This window comes from Microcaecilia unicolor, chromosome 3, assembly GCF_901765095.1.
Source record: "Microcaecilia unicolor chromosome 3, aMicUni1.1, whole genome shotgun sequence".
In the NCBI taxonomy this organism is placed as follows: Eukaryota; Metazoa; Chordata; class Amphibia; order Gymnophiona; family Siphonopidae; genus Microcaecilia; species Microcaecilia unicolor.
In genome coordinates, this window is record NC_044033.1 from 213,154,193 (window position 1) to 213,176,500 (window position 22,308).

The following is a 22,308-nucleotide window of genomic DNA, read 5'->3' on the forward strand; positions in this document are numbered from 1 at the left end:
GAAATTGCATGCAAATGAGCTGTTTGCTGTTAGCTCATTTGCACACGATTCCCTTCCTAAGGAGGGGTATTGACGGCAGTTGAGGATGTCCAAAATGTGGATGTTTCTGTGAGAAGGACATCCATGCCTTTGCGATGCCTCTGACACCCTCTTTATTTATTTAGATTTTGGATCACAAGTAGCAGCAGTGGGATTTGAACTAGCCACCTCTAGATTGCAAGACCAGTGCTCTAACCATTAGCACGCCTCCACTCCCTTGAAATTTGGCCATCCCTGTGGGGGGCAGTTGAGGATGTCCAAAATGTTTGAAAGAAGGACATCCATGCCTTTGTTATGCCTCTGCTGACACAAACATACCTCTCCCCCACCCTAGGGACCTGCATACTGCCCCCCTCCACAGGGATGGCCAAATTTCAAGGGAGAGGAGTGGAGGAGTGGTGGAGGCCTAGTGGTTAGAGCACTGGTCTTGTAATCCAGAGGTGGCTGGTTCAAATCCCACTGCTGCTACTTGTGATCCAAAATCCAAATAAATAAATAAAGAGGATGTCCTTCTCACAGAAACATCCACATTTTGCCAATGGAGGCATAGCAAAGGACATATTCCAAAAAAAGACAAAAGTTTTTGAAGTTGTTTTTTTCGGGATGGGAGGTGGTTAGTGACCACTGGGGAAGTCAGGGGAGGTCATCCCCGATTCCCTCTGGTGGTCAGTTCAGGCACCTTTTTGATGCTTGGTCATGAAAAAAAATGGACCAAGTAAAGTCGGCTAAATGCTCATCTGGGATGCCCTTCTTTTTTCCATTATCGGCCGAGGATGCCCATCTGTTAACCACGCCCCAGTCCCACCTTCGGTACACTGCCGACATGCCCCCTTGAACTTTGGTTGTCCCCGCGACAGAAAGCGGGGATGCCCAAAATCGGCTTTCGATTATGCCAATTTTGGCAACCTTAGGAGAAGGACGCCCATCTCCCGATTTGTGTCGGAAGATGGGCGCCCTTCTCCTTCGAAAATAAGCAGGCTAGGCACTGATGCTACATGCTAGGCTAATTTTCTAGTCTTTTTTTTCATAGAGTCTTTGGATAAATCATTTTCCTGTGGGGGTTCCAGATCCTGATTAAGTGTTTGGTGGGAAAAAAAAGCTATGTACCTATTTTACTACTTTTTCTTCTACCTCTTTCTGTTATCTCAATATATTGGCCCTTTAGGGCACATTTAGTGATATCATGTTCTCATATCATCCAAGGTTATATTTATTGGGTTATTTTATAACATTGTATTACGAACCTCACCCTTTAGATCTGCTTTGTCAATAGAACACTGGCAAGGTCCAAGATTGACCCATTGCTAATACTGATGATGATATCACTGATTTGTCAGTTCTCTGCCCATCTGTTGGTAGAAACAGGTCACAGCCCATTTGTCTGGACTGGTCTAGCGGGATTCAAAGAAAGGAAATTAGCAGGTTAGAACCAATTTCACCATATGAAATGAAATCTGAATCTGGCCCTCTCATTCCGTGTGGTTGCTAATAAACAGAATTAGAAGAAAACTAAAAAAAGGACAAAAAATAAGATGATACCTTTTTTATTGGAGTAAATTAATACATTTCTTGACAAGCTTTCAAAGGCCAGAACCTTCTTCCTCAGGTCAGGACAGTATGAACAAAAGATGATAAAATCAGAATATACTAGTGAAATATAAAAGCATGCCAATGAGAGTTTTAATAGGAAGTGACAAACAGGAGAGATGGATGGGTGATCAAAAGTGACAAAGCAGTATAATTTTATGATTTATAATATGATAGGAAACCCAGATCTTAGTCCTGTCACTTTGGTGCTAAAGTACGTCATCTTATTTTCAAAGGTTTTACATTTCTGGATTGTTTAAAAATTGCCTATTAGTATTCTGACCATAAGGGATACTTTCTATGGGCTTTACTCCTTTCCAGATAGAAGGCCAAGTGTGCAGCACGCTTTCACTCTGATGGGCACATGGCTTCGGGCAAAACGGCAGAACAATTGACTGAGTACGATGGGATTCCAACATTATCTTAGGAGGAAACTTAAGATGTGTGGAAAAACAAAACATTATGTTGTCGTAAAACTTTGTGTAAGGTGGATCATCTATTAAGGCTTGGAGCTCGCTGATCCTCTGTGTTGAAGTGGTTATCACCAAAAACAAGACATTCCAGGTCAGGTACTTCAAGTCGCTCAAAGGGAGCTTTTATCAGCCTGGCAAGGATGACATTGAGATCCCCTGACTATAGTTGGCTTGATAGGAGGTTTTAATAGAAGCAAGTCCCTCATGAAGCGAGCAACTAAAGGCTGAGTAGATAAGCTCTAATTGCACTGAGGTGAATCCTTATGATCTTGAGACCTGACTTAGACAGGGGTAGAAGGTATTCAAGCAGATTTGATGTAGAATAGGAAAAAAGATCTAGAGCTTTGCCCTCACACCAGATGGCAAACCTGTTCCACTTGAAACCATACAATCTCCTAGTAGAATTTCTTTTGGAAGCAAGTAGAACCTGAGAGACACCCTCCAGCAAGTTCAAGAGTCCAATACTAACCTACTACTACTTCTACTTATCATTTCTATAGCGCTACTAGACGTACGAAGTGCTGTACACTTGATACATAGCCTTTCAATATCCAAGTTGTGAGGGTTAGGGACTCAGGTAGGGACGTAGAAGGGTCCCCCTTGTTCTGAGTGATGAGGGTCAGAAAGCATTTCAGTCTCTAGGGATCTTCAGAGACTAGCTTCAGAAGTAGAGGGAACCAGATCTGCCATGGCGAGTATGGTGTGATGAGATTCATGGTTCCCCGAACCTGCTTCATTTTCAGGAGAGAGATTTTGCTGTGAGAGGTTTGGGAGACTATGTGTACAGAAGACTTCTCCCCCAATTGAGAAGAAAATCACCTGAAGCTAGTCTGCTTCTTGTTGAGGTAAGTGGCGAAAATGTCAAGGGGATGCCCCACTCTTGAAAGATCTTCTGGGCAACACTTATATTCAAGGACCACTCATTAGCTCCAGACAGTTATCTTTCCCAGCCAAGTAAGTGGCTCTGTCACAATCCCATGGGAGATGGACCATTTCCATATCTTGACTGCCTCCTGACACAGGAAGTATGACCCCATTCCTCCCTGCTTGTTGACACAGGACACTACAGCCTGATTGTCTGTTTGGATTAAGATAATTTGGTTCATCAGCCGATCTCTAAAAGCCTTCAGGGCATCTTATTTATATAGTCCTTAGTTCCAGGAGATTGATTTCATGTCTCTTCTGAATATGTTGGATGTATCAAAGTTGATAGAATCGATAGGAATGCCCAGCAGGTTTGATTACTTGTCTAAAAACTGGAGAAACAGCTTAGTAGATTTACTGAAGCACTTGTTGTTATATTTTGTGATTTTCTGGGGGTAAAATTTTGTTGGAAATTTTCTGCTATTTCATGCTATTATTAGATTGTTTTATTTTATTTTGTAATTTTAAACGCCATTGTAGATTTTTTTCAATAAATTTTATGTATGTAAATTTGTATACTGCTTAGATATAGGCAGCACAGAAGTCAATAAACCATAGTCGTAACCAACCATCAGTAGCATCTTCTGGGGTTGAGGAATTTGGAACGGTGGTCCCTTGCCAAATTGTGCGAATTAGATAGAGACTGTTGCAGAGGAGCTGTGACAGAGATTACATCTTGAAGGTTTCCTCTAGCCCAAGTCCATTGGGAAGCTAGGTCCTCTAGGTGTGCTTTAGGGTGTAATATGGAGGGGTAGAGGCCATGTGGTCTAGCAATTTCAACAACTGCCAAGTTGATACCTGCTGACTCTGGCACAAATTCTGAACCACCGTGGAGAGAGCCTCTATTCACTGAGACGGTAAGAAAATGCAAGTTTGAACCATGTCGAGCAGGGGTCCGATGAATTCCAATTCCTGGGATGGCTTAAGGCAGGGCATGGGGTAGTTTATGACTAACCCTAGTAGCTCCAGCATCCGAATGATTCTGCATATGAATTATTTTGCCCCTTCTGATGTGCACTTGACCAACCAACTGTCTAAATAGGGAAACAAGTGGACTCCCAATCTGCACAGCTAGACATTTTGTGAAGACCCTGGATTCTGTTGCAAGGCCAAATGGCAATACACTGTACTAGGCATCTTAGATACTTCCTTTGACTGGAACGTATCTGTTTATGGATATAGGGCATCCTTGAAGTCCAGACAACACAGCCAATCTCTTTCCTGAATCATGGGAAGTGGAGTGCCAGGGAAATCCACATTGCTCCATGGAAAAAAAAGACTTAGCCGGCCTCGCGAGACAAAGGTGGGCGAAGACGCACGTATGCATGGTAGATTGCTTCCAAAGTACGAATGCTGGAGAGTGCCTGCAACACCAGACTCCGATGGATGACATAATCCATTAGCGAGTATACTACATTCTGCTTGCCTTCGGAGAAATTGCTCACCCACATCAGTGTCGTGTTGGTTTTCTGTAAGATGACTTATGTGGTGCCTTCAAGAGTTGATTCTTGTCTTTAGCATCTGGCCTGTCTCCCCAGTACTCTGCATTGAATAATATTTAAGGACCAGCATGAGCAGGAACCTTTATGTTGAATGTTCTTCCTATGTAGGTAACCGTGGGATCCTATGATAAGCGATATGTGATTGAAAGAAACAAACTGACACATCCAGCTACCTCCATAATTCCAGCTTCCATCCTTCACATACAAAGAAGTCCATTATACACAGCCAAGCCACAAGATTTCCAGGAAGATTGACTCTTCATTTAAAACACCCAGGGAAAACCCACTACAGTGAAAAGAAAACACCTCAGAGAGAGTTTCCTTTGAAAGGACATAGAATCCAGAGCTGGAAAAATTGTAATTTAGTATAGGAAATGAAACCCGAGTCTGCCTTTCTCATTCTCAGTAAGGAACTGGTCGTATTCTCAGGGTTCCAGCATTTCTACCTCCTTCACTGAGACACGGACAGAAATATGGTCGGAGTTTCTCGGTGAAGGTGTCGGTGAAGGTGAAAAGATGAGAGTTGTTATCTGCATTGTAAAATGAGACCTTCCCTGCCTCGTAGTTCAGGAAAATTCCTACTGCTCGGGGTCTCAAGCTCAGGGGGAGCAAGGTGGTAGGGGAGGAGCAGGCCTTGTACTCACTTCCATTCCTCAGCCATACTGCCCAGTATCCATTTCCGGGTGTTAGTGTGACCCTCCCTTTCTTTGTCACAGAATCTTTACAAACCCCTAAACTCCAGTCAGTCTTGTCGCCAACCTCTACTTCCCAGTAATGTCTTCCTGAGGTGAAGCTCTCGCACCCTAGGACACTGACACAATAATCAAATCTTTGTGAATTCTTCAGCGGTTTCTGTGTTACGTCTCCGTGTCTGACACTTTTCTGATCCTTCGACAGGATGAGCTCAGGATGAGCAGTTTCGGCATCCAGGGTCACGTTCACTGCACAGAGAAGACATACAAATAAATATGGGCAGAGATTTCTCATCGACTTCTCACGCTTCTGCTTTTAAATCTCACGGCTTCTTATGCTCCCACCCTCTAAGTTTCATTGATCGCTTTCTGAGTCACTCACTTATTCTCCGAGAGGAGCTCTGCCATTGGCTATCAGTGTCACAACAAGAAATACCAATGATTCTATTAGTGATCAGGTCTTACATTGATAATGGATTTGGTTCCCCTCAAAGCATTTCTAAATAAGTTAAGTACAGGGAACCTCCGATTACTGAATTCACATTCGGGCATTTCTCTTTCGTTTTATAGTGAAACCACCCAATAGGAAATGGGAATACAGGATGTCCCTTATTAGTTGAGTCCCAGAGATGCCCGAGTTTCATCGACAGCATAGAGATACTCAAAGTATTTCATGCACAATTACTGCACAGTGACAAGGAAGTAGAAAGCACAGGATGTGTTCTTTCTTGAACTGATATAATCATTCAATGGCCTTCATTATTTATTTATTGGGATCTTTATCACAGCAGAGAAACATTCTGTCCCTATTCTCTCCTTATCAGAGGCAGGACCGCTGAGAGACTGAGCCGGGACCGGGGCAGGGCCGCTGCCACCCCCCCCCCCCCCCCAGTCTTTGCCGCTGCTCCCCGGATTGCTGCTGCTGCCACAACTGCAATGTAAATACCTTGGCTGGTGGGGATGCCGAGGCCCTGCCAGCAGAAGCTCTTCACTCTGCCGATTACCTGACCCTGTGGCTGCTTTTTCTCTCAGCGCATGCTCGGCTTCAAAATCTAGCATGTGCGGCCTGAGAGGAAAAGCAGCTACTTGGCAAGCGATGGGCAGAGTGAAGAGCAGCGCTGGAGGAAGACCTGTAGTGTCTGTTCCTCCGGGTCCTCCCCAGCCTCCAAGAGGGGCCCAGCGCTGGAGTTTTGTCTCTCCTGCTCCTGTCGGGACACGATCACCTGGGTCCCGTTAGGAGCAGGAGAGAGAGACCTCGGCACCCGGCCCCCCTTGGAGGCTCGGGCCGGGGTAATTTTTCCCCCCTTCTCGGCGGCCCTGATCAGAGAGATCACTCCCTGACCTTGCAGTGTATGATCAGAAATAACACACTCTTCTCTATCACAGACAAAATGATCCCTGGCACTGGCTGTAAGTGTGTATTGTCACTCTACAGCACTGCTTATTAATCTTTTTGTAGCCATGACCCTGTGATCATGGCTAAATAAATTGTGTGACACTGTTCTCACCCTCCCCCCCACAGGTGCAGAATTACAATGCACCTATGGAGATCCCACCCAGGCTGTGAACCCAAATGCAGGTTTTCTGACCCCATTTTTGCACCCGACTCTATATGAAAATAATTAAATGAAGGATCAGATGGTCATATTTTGTGAATTTGATTATTGTGTACTAATAGTTATAGATCAGATTGAGTTACCTGTACATCTGCTGTACTCCATCCACCACTCTGTATTAAATCAAAGATAAACAGTGATCAGATGTCAGACAAGGGAAATAAATACAATGATATGAAAACTGACATTTATCTGACATTGAATAAAATTTACCAGGTCCTGCTGTTAGTATTTTGTGGAAAAGCAAGAAAAAGATAAATGGTAGAGATTCCAATTTATAAAAATGACCATTAATGAATCTGTGACATTTCCTCTGCTATTAACTAAGATTTTGGCATTTTTGTATGCACCGGTTAACCCTGCATACCCTGTGTTAGTTCTCCAAAAGCCCCCTATCTGCTACTTCCGATCATGAATATGTAAACCTGCCTAGATAGGGAAAGGGAAATGGAACTTGATATACTGCCTTTCTGTGGTTTTTGCAACTACATTCAAAGCGGTTTACATAGTATATTCAGGTACTTATTTTGTACCAGGGCAATGGAAGGTTAAGTGACTTGCCCAGAGTCACAAGGAGCTGCAGTGGGAATCGAACTCAGTTCCCCAGGATCAAAGTCCACTGCACTAACCACTAAGCCACTCCTCCGCAAATCTGATTTCTGTGATGCTCAGCTGGGTCAGGCAGGAAGGGTGCAACAGAAGTGGTAACACTTAAGCTGTAGGTCATACCAACATGGATGCAGATGATCAAAAGCCCTGCGCTGTTCCAAACAGCGCTGGAATAGAGTGGGGCTTTACTGCCCTTTTGATCAGAGATAATAGCATGCACTTGCTTGACAGGTCTGGTGCTCCCCCACCCTTAGCCAGCGACATGGGGGCTGGAGGTCCAGTAGTCCTCCAGTCCCCCTGACTCAAGTTCAGGGGATCTCCAGCCCTCCTACCCCCCCCCACACACCTAAAATAAGCCCTGGTGGCCCAGTGGGCCACAAATGAAAGCCCCCCCCCCAACCTGATGGTCTAGCAGTCCCTTTCCCCACCCCCCATACCCTGGTGGTAGAGGAGGAAGTAATACATCCCCTCCTCTTCCAATGCCACATGAACTTCTGTCGGGGGGGGGGGGGGCGGGGGACTAGAGGCCCGCTGGACCTCCAGCCCTGGTATCACAGGGGCTCGGGGCTCCTGTAGGGGGAGAGGGTTCCATTGGGGGATGGGGGCCTGCTAGCATGAAAATGCATGCTGGATAGGGCTCCCCATTCCTTCCCAATGTTCCACAAACCCTACTACTACTATTTAGCATTTCTATAGCGCTACAAGGCGTACGCAGCACTGCACAAACATAGAAGAAAGACAGTCCTAACACCAGTTCGGAGCTGGTATAGGATTTGCCATGGGCAGCGTGCCAATGTTTGGTGAAATGCCACACTGATCATTGGGGAGGAATAATAAAATGACTGTTTAGCATGCATCTGCATGTTACTTGTGGTCAGAGGCTGCGAGCACATTGTTTCACATGCTCGGGGGCTCTGATCATGGGGCGGTAACAAACATGGGTGCTAGTATGGCAGTAATAGCCTCTAGAGCCCGCGTTTGCTTCTGATCATTGGCCCACTGATGTGGGAGGGCAGGGCAGGGCTGGCTTATTCAATAGGCAAACTAGGTAGCGGCTTAGGGCAGCAGCTTCTGGGAAACAGAAAGGGGCAGCTGTATTCAAGGCAAAACAATAGGTCCTGATACGGACAGAAGTAACATGTACTATTACCTGTAGGGAGGATGGGCAGTTTTCAGATAACCCACTTACCTGGCAGGATCCCAAAAAGTAAATAGATTTCATGTTACTTATCCCCATGGATAAGCAGTGGATTTCCCCCCAAATCTACCTTAATAAAAGCTAATGGGCTTTTCCTCCAGGAACTAGTCCAAACCTTTTTTTTTTTCAATTTAAATGTTTTATTAATGTTATAAATTGTGTCATATGTCCCATGAACTATATAAAAAGTACAACTTACCAAAATAAAGCTGTTAACTAAACACTTTGCCTATTGTTGCTGCTTACTTCTGTAACACTAACAACTAGGGATGTGTTTTTTTGCCCAAAATGGCAGGATTAAAAGGAAAAAAAAATTGTTTTTTTTCTGTGTCATTGATAGTGTGCCCTCTTCTGAAAGAATGTATCCTATTCACAGTTTCTATACATAGCGCTACGAGTTACGCGTGTTAAATTGGGCGTGTGCGCAATTTACTCACATAACTTAATTGAATCACAAGACAATCAGTGCTGATAATTGGCAATAATTAGGATTTATGCGTATATTGTATTCTATAGTGATCTGCACGTATATCCTAATGCGTATAAATATTTGGGGGCATGGATAGCGGCATTTTAGGGGCATTCCCATAATTTATGCACAGTGGCCTAGTGGTTAGAGCACTGGTCTTGCAATCCAGAGGTGGCCAGTTCAAGTCCCGCTGCTGCTCCTTGTGATCTTGGGCAAGTCACTTAACCCTCCATTGCCTCAGGTACAAACTTAGATTGTGAGCCCTCCTGGGACAGAGAAATATCCAGAGTACCTGAATGTAACTCACCTTGAGCTACTACTGAAAAAGGTGTGAGCAAAATCTCAATCTAACAAATAATATGGGCAAACCATGGCATTTAAGCCTACTTATAACATGCGTCTACAGTTAGGCACAGTTTAGCACCAAGCGTGATTCTATAAAGTACGCATAATCCTTACAGAAATGCACTGAGGGGGTCTTTTATGAAGACACGGTGGGGCTTATGCGCAGGTAGCACATGCCAAATCAAGACTGCCCTCGGGTTAGCATGCCCTCCCCCCCAGTGGTAATTTAAAAGTTGGTGCATGCAGGCAGTAGAAAATATTTTTCTATTTTCTACCGTGGGGGGAGGTTCCCAGTGGTAATCAGAAGCACAGCCACATTGGCGCATGCTGCACGGTTACTGAGTGTGTAGCATGTGAGCCCTTACCGCTGGGTTAGTGGGTGGCTGTAAGGGCTCAGGCCATAAACAGGCACAAGCTACTTTTAATTTTAGCTCACGCCCATTTCCCGGCCCATTTAAATATGCCCTTTTCCGCAGTTGTGGTAAAAAAAATGGATCAGCATGCGCCAAACCACACTATTGCAGGCCACTTTTTACCGCAGCTTAGTAAAAGGTCCTCTAAGTGCTTTAAATTTTCAGTGCCGATTTTTATAGAATTTCCCCTAAAGAATGTGTGCTATTGGCAAACAGTAAGCACTCTTTCTTAGATAGGGGGGACTTTTTCCCGATAAGGTATGCAGCACTATCAGGAAAAGGAGTGTATTATTTCCGAAAGAGTATGCATTCTTTCCCAATTGTGTGCACACTTTGCAAATAGGGAACATAGCTGCAGGGGGGCCTTGGGGGCCAGAGCCCGGTTAGCGCTGCTCACCAGAAAATAAATTTTCCGGCGTGCATAGTGGATGCATGTAAAAAATTAAATTACCTCCTTGGCCTCACAGTAACTGGTTAGTAGTTCCAAACTGGCGTGCATTGGGCGCACGTGGAGGGGCATAATCAAAAGGGGACGACCATCTCTAAGGGCGCCCATCTCTGAGGACATCCCCGTGAAGGGGTGGGGCATCCCATCTTTCGTTTCAATAATACGGTCGGGGACGCCCAACCAGTTCATTTTCGAAAGTGATCGCCGGCCATTTCCCAACATAAATCAGGAGATGGCCGGTGATCTCTCAAAAGCGGTGAAATCGGTATAATTGAAAGGTGCATTTTTGACATCTTCGCCGCTTTCTCGTTGCCGAGCTGGCGAAAGCTGGGTGTATTTTGGAGGGCTCACATTTACCACAAGTGTCACAGGTAAGGGGGGGATGGGCCTGGGTCTGCCTGCCTGGAGTGCACTGCACCCACTAAAAACTGCTCCAGGGACCTGCATACTGCTGTGATGGAGCTGGGTATGACATTTGAGGCTGGCATAGAGGCTGGAAAAAATGTTTTTTAATTTTTTTTGGTGGGAGTGGGTTGGTGACTACTGGGGAAGTAAGGGAAGGTCATCCTCGATTCCCTCCGGTGGTCATCTGGTCAGTTCGGGCACCTTTTCAAGGCTTGGTCGTGAAAAAAATTGGACCAAGTAAGTCAACCAAATGTTCGTCAGGGACGCCCTTCTTTTTTTCCATTATTGCTCGAGGATTCCCATCTCTTACGCATGCCCCCATCCCACCTTTGGTACACTGCTGACACGCCCCCGGGAAGTTTGCTCATCCCCGCGACGGAAAGCTGTTGAGGACGCCCAAAATCGGCTTTCGATTATGCCGATTTGGGCAACCCTGAGAGAAGAACACCCATCTCCTGATCTGTGTCAAAAGATAGGCATCCTTCTCTTTCGATTATGCCCGATAGGCACCTATGTGGCTTAGTAAAAGGGCCCCTGGATGAATAAATACATAAAATTTAACTGGCCAGGACAGACTCCTGGCTGGTTAAATTGACTGTGTAGAGCTATCAGCTGATAGTCAGTGGCCATTATTATGCCATGAAATATCAGCACTACCTGTATGCTGAAAATAGGCTATTTTGTGAGTGGTTTAGGGGCAGAGTTGCCAATTATGCAGTTAAATGCCAATATTCAGAAGTTGTATTTATTTGTTACATTTGTATCCCACATTTTCTCACCTATTTGTAGGCTCAATGTGGCTTACATAGTACCAGAGAGGCCTTTGTAGGCTCCGGTGTGAACAAATACAGGGTGATGTTGTGGTACGATCAAGTTCATGTGGCACAGCCACATTAGGGAATCGGAGAACGGAAGAGTTGTGTTATGTCCATTACGTGCTTTAGTTTGGTTGTGTTGCAGAGATCAGGCATTTAAGTTGGATCGGTAGGGTATGCCTTTTTAAACAGGTTGGTTTTTAGTGATTTCCGGAAGTTTAGGTGGTCGTACGTCATTTTCAAGGCTTTTGGTAGTGCATTCCACAGTTGTGTGCTTATGTAGGAAAAACTAGATGCGTAAGTTGTTTTTTATTTAAGTCCTTTGCAGCTTCAGTAGTGCAGATTTAGATAAGTTTGTGTTGATTCAGATGTGTTTCTAATTGGTAAGTCGATCAAGTCTGTCATGTATCTCTGGGTTAACCGCCTAAGGGGTCCTTTTACTAAGGTGTGCCAAAAAGTGGCCAGCGCTGGTGTAGATGCGTGTATTGGACATGCGTAAATCCACTTTTCAGTGCACCTGCAAAAAAAGGCCTTTTTTTGGCCGAAAATGGCCATGCGGCAAAATGAAAATTGGCGTGCATCCATTTTGGGCCCCAGACCTTATCGTCACCCATTGACTTAGTGGTAAGGTCTCACACGTTAACCAGGCGGTAATCGTCAGCACGCGTACAATGCCAATTACCACCTGGTTAGCGCTGCGCACCGGAAAATAAAATATATTTTCTGGCACACCTAAAAAATGAAATTAGTGCCCAGGCCATGTGGTAGCTTGGCAGTACTTCCAAATTGGCGTGCGTTGGGCGTGCATAGGCTTAGAAAAAGGGCCCCTAAGCTAATCAGAAAAGTCAGAACGCTAAAAGGTTTTCCTAAATATCACACTTAACCAGATGAGATACCTGGCCGCACAAAACTAGACATTCAACGCTGGCGCCTTACCCCATATATTTTTAATTTATACTTATCTATTAGGGCAATGAAGCAACAAACCAAATCCAACAAACTAAACCAGACCACCTTATATAAAACTTAGTCTATAAGAAAACGTTTTAGCAAATGTACATGACAGAATATTTTAAAAAAGCCCATTAGACAAAGGGAAATAGTAAAGTTCAGAGCACAGGCTAAGAAAGGAGAAAAATGAATCTTTCATCTGAGAAAGTTCATATTTTGCTTGATGATGATTTGATAGAATACAGAAATCAGGAGTACGAGAGGAGGATTCTTCCCTACCTCCAAATTCCATCATCATTCTCTTCAGTTTCTGAGGGTAGCACAACAGGAAATCCACTTTCAGGTCAGTAGAAACAGCCTCCGGTTCTGGAAACTTCACTTTCTGACATCTGTGTGTAAAGAGAGTCACTGGGGTTATTCTGGGAGAAAGGTTCTGCCAATGGGAGTCAGAAAAGATGAGGAATTATCAAGAAGCTTTGCGATCCTCCTTCCCTCTTCTCGCCTCCTCTGCGCCTCCATTTCCCAGTGTATCCTCTAGATTTTCTCTATCTTCACTCATTCACTCGGTCCCACCTCTTCTTTTCTAATCTTAAACCCCCTTGGCCCTCTCTCTCACCAATCGATGAATTCCCTTCTTCCCCACCCAAGGAGAAGATTTATCCAGCCACAATGGAAAGGTAAAAAAACACAATTTGTACCTGCTCAAGGTGTCCTTCACACCCTAGAGGGGAAATAAGATAGAGATTAATTTAAGTTACTCCACAGATTTTAAATAGACATAAGATAGTCTAGACAGGGTTGTCCAAGCTCAGTCCTTGAGAACTGCAAATCTAGATTTCCCTAATGAATATGCATGAGACAAATTTATACAATATAATACAATTAACATTTCTATCCTGCATTTCCCCCAAGAGTCCTATGTGGTTTACAAACAAGTGACAATGCATTCCTAGGATATTAAAATTTAACTACCGTTTACAAATCTTCCAAAAAGGTAAGTTTTAAGCATTTTTCTAAAAAATGTATAATTCTATGAAGAACTTATAACCATACCATGGAGGCGGTAGGCATACAAATCTCTCTCATGCATATTCATTAGGGAAATCCAGCCAGTTTGCAGCCCTTGAGGACTGAACTTGGACAAGCTTGCTCTAGGATAATCCACACACAGCTTTGTAAAGTCGCATCACAGCCTGTTTATGGAGAAAAGAAAGTTGAACCAGTGTAACAAGATTATGTCTCCTGCTTTAGAGGCAGGTAGTACTGTGTTAAGGGCAGGGCTTTTTTTGAGGGGGTACTTAGGGGTACTGAGTACCGGCACCTTTTCTGTTGTCTGCTAAAATTGACCCATGGACCCCAAGTTTTAATGAAAGAGCTGAGGCTCTACACACCAAACCTGCCATGTCATACATTCTGTGACCGGTTGCAGGGGGCCTGGCTATTATGGGGTGGGTCCCTCAGTGATTACCCCACCCCTAGCATTGGGGCCTAGCATTTGAGTACCGGCACCTTTTTTACTAGGAAATACGCACTGGTTAAGGGTCAGGCATTGGGAGCTCTTAATAAAGCTGCATGGAAAGGAATAAGGAGAGAGGCTGGATTTGATAGGTTTTTCTCCTGGAAGATGTGAAGAAAAGAGGTCAGACAGAATGAGGCTCTGATTAGCTTCTACACCACAAGACAAAGCAATTGGTCAGGGGCTGGAGTCTCACTTGGCACAAAGAGAACCTGAGTAAACACAACACAGTTTTTAAATTATTACATCATTGTTTATTTAGGGTCAATCGCCGATTCGAGGATTCAAAAATCTTCAAAAAAACTGTCCAGGTATATAATCATAGCACGTCTCCCATAAAGTGCAGTAAACGCCTCCAAGTGCCACTTTTTATAACATTCTCAGTGCAAAACGTCTTTTTAACTTTTTAGAAAAGGCTTTCACTTAGCTTAAAGGATGAAAACGGGTCTCAACATGGTCCATGTTTCACTGAGGCTGTTTCAAGACACCCGCCAGTGCAGCTTGTAGATTTTTAACACGTGAAAAGCGTCCCTGAAATGGAGCCGCTGCTCTTCCGGTTACCCAGAGCGTCTACATTTCAGTTGACAGGATAAGAATTTAGGTGAGGACATCCTGCTTCAGCCTGCTAATTTAAGTAGCTGTCTTAAAAATATTGCATTTACTCCTTTGTTTGGATTTATAAGTATTTTAAGATGCTTTTCACTGTTAAAAATTTACAAGCTTCACTGGTGGGGGTCTTGAAACAGCCTCGGTGAAACATGGACCATGTCGAGACCCGTTTTCATCCTTTAAGCTAAGTGAAAGCCTTTTCTAAAAATTCAAAAAGAAGTTTTTGCACAGTTTATGGGAGACGTGCTATGATTATGTATCTGGACTGTGTTTTGAAGATATTTGAATCCTCGAATCAGCGATTGTCCTTAGAAAACATATGAGAACGTCCCTATGCACATTTTTATGTGCATAGGGGGGAAATGAAATTGAAAGAGACTTGATGATATGTTACTATGTTTTGACATTTAGATGGAATTTTCGGGTGCCATATACAGAATCTAACCCTATATGCCTATAGGCATTTGATTCCTTATAGTATGTTCCAAATAAATACACAGGCACAATGGTCACTGGGGGGAAGGAGGACAGCAGAGGATTAAGGGGGTGACCTCCCTTAATCTTTCCTGTAGAACATTGCCGAAATCTGTATCTACCCAGAGGCAGCTGTAAATCCAGACGTTGATCTCAGCAATCACGATGTATATCCTCCTTCTTAAACGGGGAATACACACGTAGGTTTTGGTCTCGCTACAGCCTCACCAAAACCCTGCAGATTTGCACATTTCAATCCCATCTTTCCAAAACTGGGTTTTCAATGGTTACTTGATACACGCCTGTAAATCACACATAGGACTTGTAAAATAAGAACCAAAAAAGGTCCTTTTACTAAGGTGCACTGAAAAATGGCCTGCGGTAGTGTAGACGCGTGTTTTGGGTGTGCGCAGAATTAATTTTTAGCGCAGCTACAAAAAAATGCCTTTTCAAAATTTTTGCCGAAAACGGACATGTGGTAAAATGAAAATTGCCGTGCGTCCATTTTGGGTCTGCCACTTGACATGCGTAGCTGCCACACGCCAGAAAACAAAAAAACTATTTTTCAGATGCGCGTAGCTGATGTGCGCCAAAATTGAAATTAGCGCAAGGGCCATTTGATAACCAGGCAGTAACTCCAATTTGTTGCGTGTTGAGTGCGCGTAGGCACCTACGCAGCTTAGTAAAAAGGCCCCATAATGATTCCTACTAGAGATTCTCCCCCATATTATTCAGGTGTGTTTTATTCTGCCTTATAGATTGCTAAAGCTGAAATTTAAATATTAAAAACATTATTTGAAAATACTTATGATAAAAGTACATAAGTATTGCCATCAAGCCCAGCATCCTGTTTCCAACAGTGGCCAATCGAGGTCACAAATAGCCTGGCAAGATCCCAAAAAAGTACAAAACATTTTATACTGCTTATCCCAGAAATAGTGGATTTTCCCCAAGTCCATTTAATAATGGTCTATGGACTTTTCCTTTAGGAAGCCGTCCAAACCTTTTTAAAACTCCGCTAAGCTAACCACCTTTACCACATTCTCTGGCAACGAATTCCAGAGTTTAATTACACGTTGCGTGAAGAAAAAGTTTCTCCGATTCGTTTTAAATTTACTACATTGTAGCTTCATCGCATGCCCCCTAGTCCTAGTATTTTTGGAAAGCGTAAACAGACGCTTCACATCTACCCGTTCAACTCCACTCATTATTTTATAGACCTCTATCATATCTTCCCTCAGCTGCCTTTTCTCAAAGCATATTTAAGTGAATTTCCCGATTCCTCATGACAGATCTGAGACTCCCGTAGAACTGTATCTGTAGATCTTACCTTCAGTAACTCAGCGGCTGGCTGTTGACTCTTGTCTTCTATCTCGGAGATTAATTTTGTGAGTGAGGAGATTTGCACTTCTAACCGAGTAACATTTTTCCTGATTCTCTGGAGAATTATCTTCTCTTCTTCTTCCAACGTCAACAGAAGGATCTGCTTCTCCTCTTTTAGAAATTGGTATAACTTCTCAAACTCAGACTCAATTTTCTCTCTCTTGATCTCTGTATCATTCTGCATTAAACAACATGATATAAATCTCATTAATATTTGTAGTCGTTCCGCTCCCCCTCCCCCAATGCTCTGGGATTCAGACCCTGCAATAAACATGGAATCTTTCCAAACTTAATTAAAACTACATCCTGGGCTCTCACAAGCCCATCAAAAGTTACCAATAACTGAGCGTTGTTTAACCAGGTAGCAGCCTCTTCCACCAGGTTAAATGGTTTTATTTTAACTACCGTAAACTGCTTATATATATATATTTTTATAGGCCTTATTTCAAATAAAATTGAACTTGAATATTGGACCCATTGCTTTGAAATGTGCAATCTGTCATCCAGATGTTGGGATATTTTATAATAAAGAAAAAGACTGAAAATCCATCAGGACAGACGTATTCCTGGCATAGGAGCCAACTTTTCAAAATGATTGGGGGTGCTGAAATTTTTTTTTATAGGTGGTGCATTCCCCCCTCTCCCTCATCCCCCCTCCCTCTCCCCTGTTCCCCTCCTCCTGTCCCCCTCCATCTCCATCTCCTCCTCCCCCTCCCCTGTCCCCCCTCCGAGTTCCAGGTCCCCTCCCTCCCTCCCTCCCAGTTCCAGGCCCCCCTCCCTCCCCTCTCTCTCTCCTTTCCCTCCCCGTCCCTCCCTCCGAGTTCCAGGGTCCCCCCGTCGCTCCCAGTTCCAGAGTCCCTCCCTCCCTCCTTCCCAGTTCCAGGGTCCCCCATCCGAGTTCCACAGGGTCCCCCCTCCCTCCACAGGGGGTCCTCCCTCCCTCCCTCTGTGTTCCAGTGTCATCTCCCCCTCCTAGTTCCAGGGTTGTCGTCCCTCCCTCCGAGTTCCCTCATTTCCTGTTTCTGCAAGGGCGGGACCAGAGCTGAGAGAGAGAAGGGAAAGCTGAACTAAGGGCCGAGCCTGCACGCTTTTTACTGCTGCTGCCGGCCGCTGTAACACAGACGAGGTAAGTCAAGATGACTTTTATAATTCGGAGGGAGGGGGCCTGGAACTCAAAGGGAGGGAGGGCGGAAGGGAGGGACGATGACCCTGGAACTCGGAGGGAGGGAGGGAACGAACTTCCAGTGGGTGAAATATTGGGGGTGCTCGAGCACCCACAGCACCCACGGAGTCTGCACCTATGATTCCTGGCGGCACCCCGACAAAACAGCCTTGTAACAAAATAGCCCTTGACAAAATGGCCCCTCCCACAAAACAACCCTTAACAAAATAGCCCCCTAGAAAAAAATTAACACATCACAAAAAAAGATGATAAACTACAAGTGAAATCTTCACTGAAAAAGGGTCCTATCAGCATTGCATTGTATAAAGCATATATAAAATAAACAAAATTCTATAGCTACCAACTGGTATTCACGATTTGTTCTGCTGTTTAAGGAAACTATTCTTTCATTAACATGCTAATTAAAACAAAACAAAATACAATATTGTCATCATTTTCATAGTCTTACCAATCTTATCCTGTTTGGCAAGGTAAGATTATTAGGAAAAAAAATATGCAGTGCCATATTCTGGGCAGCCTGATCGGGCCCTTTTGTGTGTGTGTGTGGGGGGGGGGGGGGTAATTTGTCAAGGCCTATATTGTGGGCAGGCCCTTTTGACAGTGGCTGTTATGTCAGGAGCTTTTTTGTCGGGGGCCATTGAGGTGATGAGCAAAACAATATCCCTGCAGCCACTTCCTCAGGGGGAGACACAGACACTTACCCTTAACTTTTCTTCTGTCTTCTCTTTATTAGATTTGAACATTAGAAGAGTTTCCAGTTCCTTTCTCAGAGGCTCCAGGTGCAGTTTAATTTTCTCCTGTGACAAATAATTGTAGGGATCTAAATACCATATGACAAAACAGTAGAGTACCTCTATAGACCTACAGTATGGTACATTCGTAGGAAAACAAATTTCAAAACTGTATCAGTGACCCACTTAATAAACCAAACAATGTGTGTGCGCAAAATACAAAACACACTCCAATTGTGGGAAGGAAAAAGCCTCATGGAGCTCAACAGTCTACAGGGCTTCTAGAGATCAAACTGATATGTATAGCGATCTATATGATCTATTACTAATCATCGGCTTTGAAAAAAACCTTCCCCTGTTGAATGTTAGGTTTCAAAATATCTCCATCTCCTAAACCCAGCCAAATCGGTATAATCGAAAGCCGATTTTGGCCGGCTCCAACTGTTTTCTGTCGCAGAGCCAACGAAAGTTCAAGGGGGCGTGTCGGCAGGGTAGCAAAGGCAGGACGGGGGCGGGATGGGGCGTGGTTACAAGATGGCCGGTTTCGCCTGATAATGGAAAAAACAAAGCCGGCCCTGATGAGCATTTGGCGGGCTTCACTTGGTCCCTTTTTTTTCAGGACCAAGCCTCAAAAAGGTGCCCCACCTGACCAGATGACCACCGGAGAGAATCGTGAATCACCTCCCTTTACTCCCCAAGTGGTCACCAACCCCCTCCCACCCTAAATATTTTTTTTTTTTTTGCCAGCCTCTATGCCAGCCTCAAATGTCATACCCAGCTCCCTGACAGCAGTATGCAGGTCCCTGGAGCAGTTTTTAGTGGGTGCAGTGCACTTCAGGCAGGTGAACCCAGGCCCATCCCCCCCTACCTGTTACACCTGTGGTGGTAAATGTTGAGCCCTCCAAACCACCCCAAAACCCACTGTACCCACATGTAGGTGCCACCCTTCATCCCTAAGGGCTATGGTAGTGGTGTAGAGTTGTGGGGAGTGGGTTTTGGGGGGGATTTGGGGGGCTCAGCACACAAGGTAAGGGAGCTATGCACCTGGGAGCAATTTCTGAAGTCCACTGCAGTGCCCCCTAGGGTGCCCGGTTGGTGTCCTGGCATGTCAGGGGGACCAGTGCACTACAAATGCTGGCTCCTCCCACGACCAAAGGGCTTGCATTTGACCAGGTTTGAGATGGCTGGGCCCGGTTTCCATTATGGCCGAAAACTGAAGCCGGCCATCTCTAAATCCGGCGATCTCAACATTTGACCCAAATGTTGAGATTTGGCCGGCCTCGACTGTATTATCGAAAGAAAAGATGGCCGGCCATCTTTTTTGATAATACGGTTGGCTCCGCCCCTTTACGGAGCCTGCTCCCGGAGATGGCCGGCCTCGTTCGATTATGCCCCTCTATGTTACTCAGGATGGAAGCCTTGATGATTTCTGCAGCTGCTCACAAGTTTCAAACTTGTGCCAATTCAATGACTTATAATGCATCTAAATACATGAATAGGACATACTGCAATAATGAAGGTAATGACTCACACTTTTATATTTGTGATCCTGCCTTGGGGGCAAGTTCTCCAAATGGGTTAGTCTTGTGCATACCAGGACATTCCTAAGCCAGGGCCTGTGGGGTATTATCTCAGTCTCCCAGTAAAACTTGCACTGTGCCAGAGGTTCCTTCTGGAGTTCGTAAGATGCATCTTCTGTGGGGATCACAGTGTGAGCTTTGTGATTCCAGTTCCACGACCCACTGTAATAAGAGAAAGTCCCTGGGCCAGAGTGCCCAGGAACTAGATGAATTTGCACCTCCAGGAGAGAGCTGGGGGAGACTTATCCACCGCCTCCCCAACATAGTGGTCTGTGGATACTGGGCAGCATCACTTGAGGAAAGGGGAAAAGGTTAAAAGGGGTCATATCAGTCAGTCAGCCTTTTTTTTTTTTAATTAAATAGATACAACAGTGTATCATATCTGGTTAAATTGCATTGACTCCTCATAGCTGCAAGAATCAAGTTTAAAGCCGATTGTATAGTTTTTCATATTCTCTATGGCATCACATCCAGTCTATTAATTAACGTATCATCATTATGTCTGCCCAATCCAATAGACTCAAAGAACACTTGTTCCTGTCCTCTCTGTCCTACAAGGGGATTAGATCGCAGAAGACTTTTAGCTCACTCTTCCCTACGTCAGGAACTTCACAATGGAACTACCTTCCCATTGACATCCTGAGTAGTGTAGAACGAGTAGAAGCTTTTTTACTCATTCCAAAAGTACAGACTAGGGTACACTCAAGGAAGTTACATGGAAATACTTTTACAACTAGGAGGAAATATTTTTTCACTCAGTGAATAGTTAAGCTCTGGAATTCTTTGCCGGAGGGTGTGGTAACAGCGGTTAGCGTATCTGGCTATAAAAGAGTTCCTGGAGGAAAAGTCCATAGTCTGTTATTGAGATGGATATGGGGAAGCCACTGCTTGCCCTGGGATCAGCAGTATGGAATGTTGCTATTATCTGAGATTCTAAATGGAATGTTGTTACTCTTTAGGATTCTAGAATCTTGCTATTCTTTGGGGTTCTGTATGGAATGTTGCTACTAATTGGGTTTCCATCAGGTACGTGTGAACTGGATTGGCCACTGTTGGAAACAGGATATGGGGCTAGATGAACCATTGGTCTGACTCAGTATAGCTATTCTATGTCTCTGTATTATCTCACTATTTATAGGTTCGATTTCTCTTGTGATGTGCTAAGCAATGTGGTCTAACTGATGTTAACCACACTGAACCATGGAAAGGGGATTTTAGCAATATATAAGTCCAAATTGAATTGAATTGAATTTTATGTTCCTGCTACCCATCAACTTGCCCCTATGGCTATATCTTCTGGATGTGATAGGGAGATTTGTTGCTGCTTTCAGGAAGGAGATACTTAAGCCCCTTCCCCAAGTGTGTGTGTATGTGGGGGGGGGGGGGGGGGGGGGGAGAAGACTGGGCTATATTATGTAAGGTTATGGACAAGGTCACCTGGTCAACCAGTTGGAGATACGAGAGAAAAGGTTGTGGGCTGGTCAGCGCTGGCAAGTTTAGATGCATGTGAAGGGATGGACTGAGATAACTGGCTCAGGTAATGTCATGACTGTGCAACCAACAAAGCTGTAACCTAGTACCCCGAGACTACAATGTGTCCAAGTAGTTATTCTGGTGGTGGTGGTGGACAGGAAGCTAACAGCTGTCTGAGTTATAAAGATACTGACACACACCATGAGGGGCATAATCGAACGGGGATGACCATCTCTAAGGACATCCCGGCGAAGGGGCGGGGAAACCGCCATTATCGAAACAAGATGGGCGTCCATCTTTTGTTTCAATAATACGGTCAGGGACACCCAAATGTCAGCATTTAGGTTGACCTTAGAGATGGTCGACCTAAATGTTGAAATGGTCGTCCCTGGTTTTCAGCGATAATGGAAACCAAAGATGCCCATCTCAAAAATGACCAAATCCAAGGCATTTGGTCGTGGGAGGAGCCAGCATTCGTAGTGCACTGGTCCCCCTGACATGCCAGGACACCAACCGGGCACCCTAGGGGGCACTGCAGTAGACTTCACAAATTGCTCCCAGGTGCAAAGCTCCCTTACCTTCGGTACTGAGCCCTCCAAAAACCCACTCCAAACAACTGTACACCACTACCATAGCCCTAAGGGGTGAAGGGGGGCACCTACATGTGGGTACAGTGGGTTTCAGGTGGATTTTGAAGGGCTCACATTTACCAGCACAAGTTTAACAGGTAGGGGGGGATGGGCCTGCTTGAAGTGCACTGCACTCACTAAAACTGCTCCAGGGACCTGCATCCTGCTGTGATGGAGCTGGGTATGACATTTGAGGCTGGCATAGAGGCTGGCTAAAAATGTACATTTTTTTTTAGGGTGGGAG

The 22,308-nt window shown here is 44.7% G+C and overlaps 1 protein-coding gene across 1 annotated transcript in view; it reads right to left on the minus strand.

Annotated features, from left to right (window-relative positions):
* Window positions 1-22,308, minus strand: part of LOC115464344 — a 59,764-nt gene that overhangs the window by 31,855 nt on the left and 5,601 nt on the right. The window contains exons 3-8 of the mRNA XM_030194733.1: window positions 18,353-18,448; window positions 16,416-16,646; window positions 13,185-13,207; window positions 12,766-12,875; window positions 6,917-6,946; window positions 4,940-5,466 (exon numbers count right to left, since the gene is read on the minus strand). Of these exons, the coding sequence (XP_030050593.1) occupies window positions 4,940-5,466; window positions 6,917-6,946; window positions 12,766-12,875; window positions 13,185-13,207; window positions 16,416-16,646; window positions 18,353-18,448 (1,017 nt within the window). The remainder of the gene's footprint in view (window positions 1-4,939; window positions 5,467-6,916; window positions 6,947-12,765; window positions 12,876-13,184; window positions 13,208-16,415; window positions 16,647-18,352; window positions 18,449-22,308) is intronic.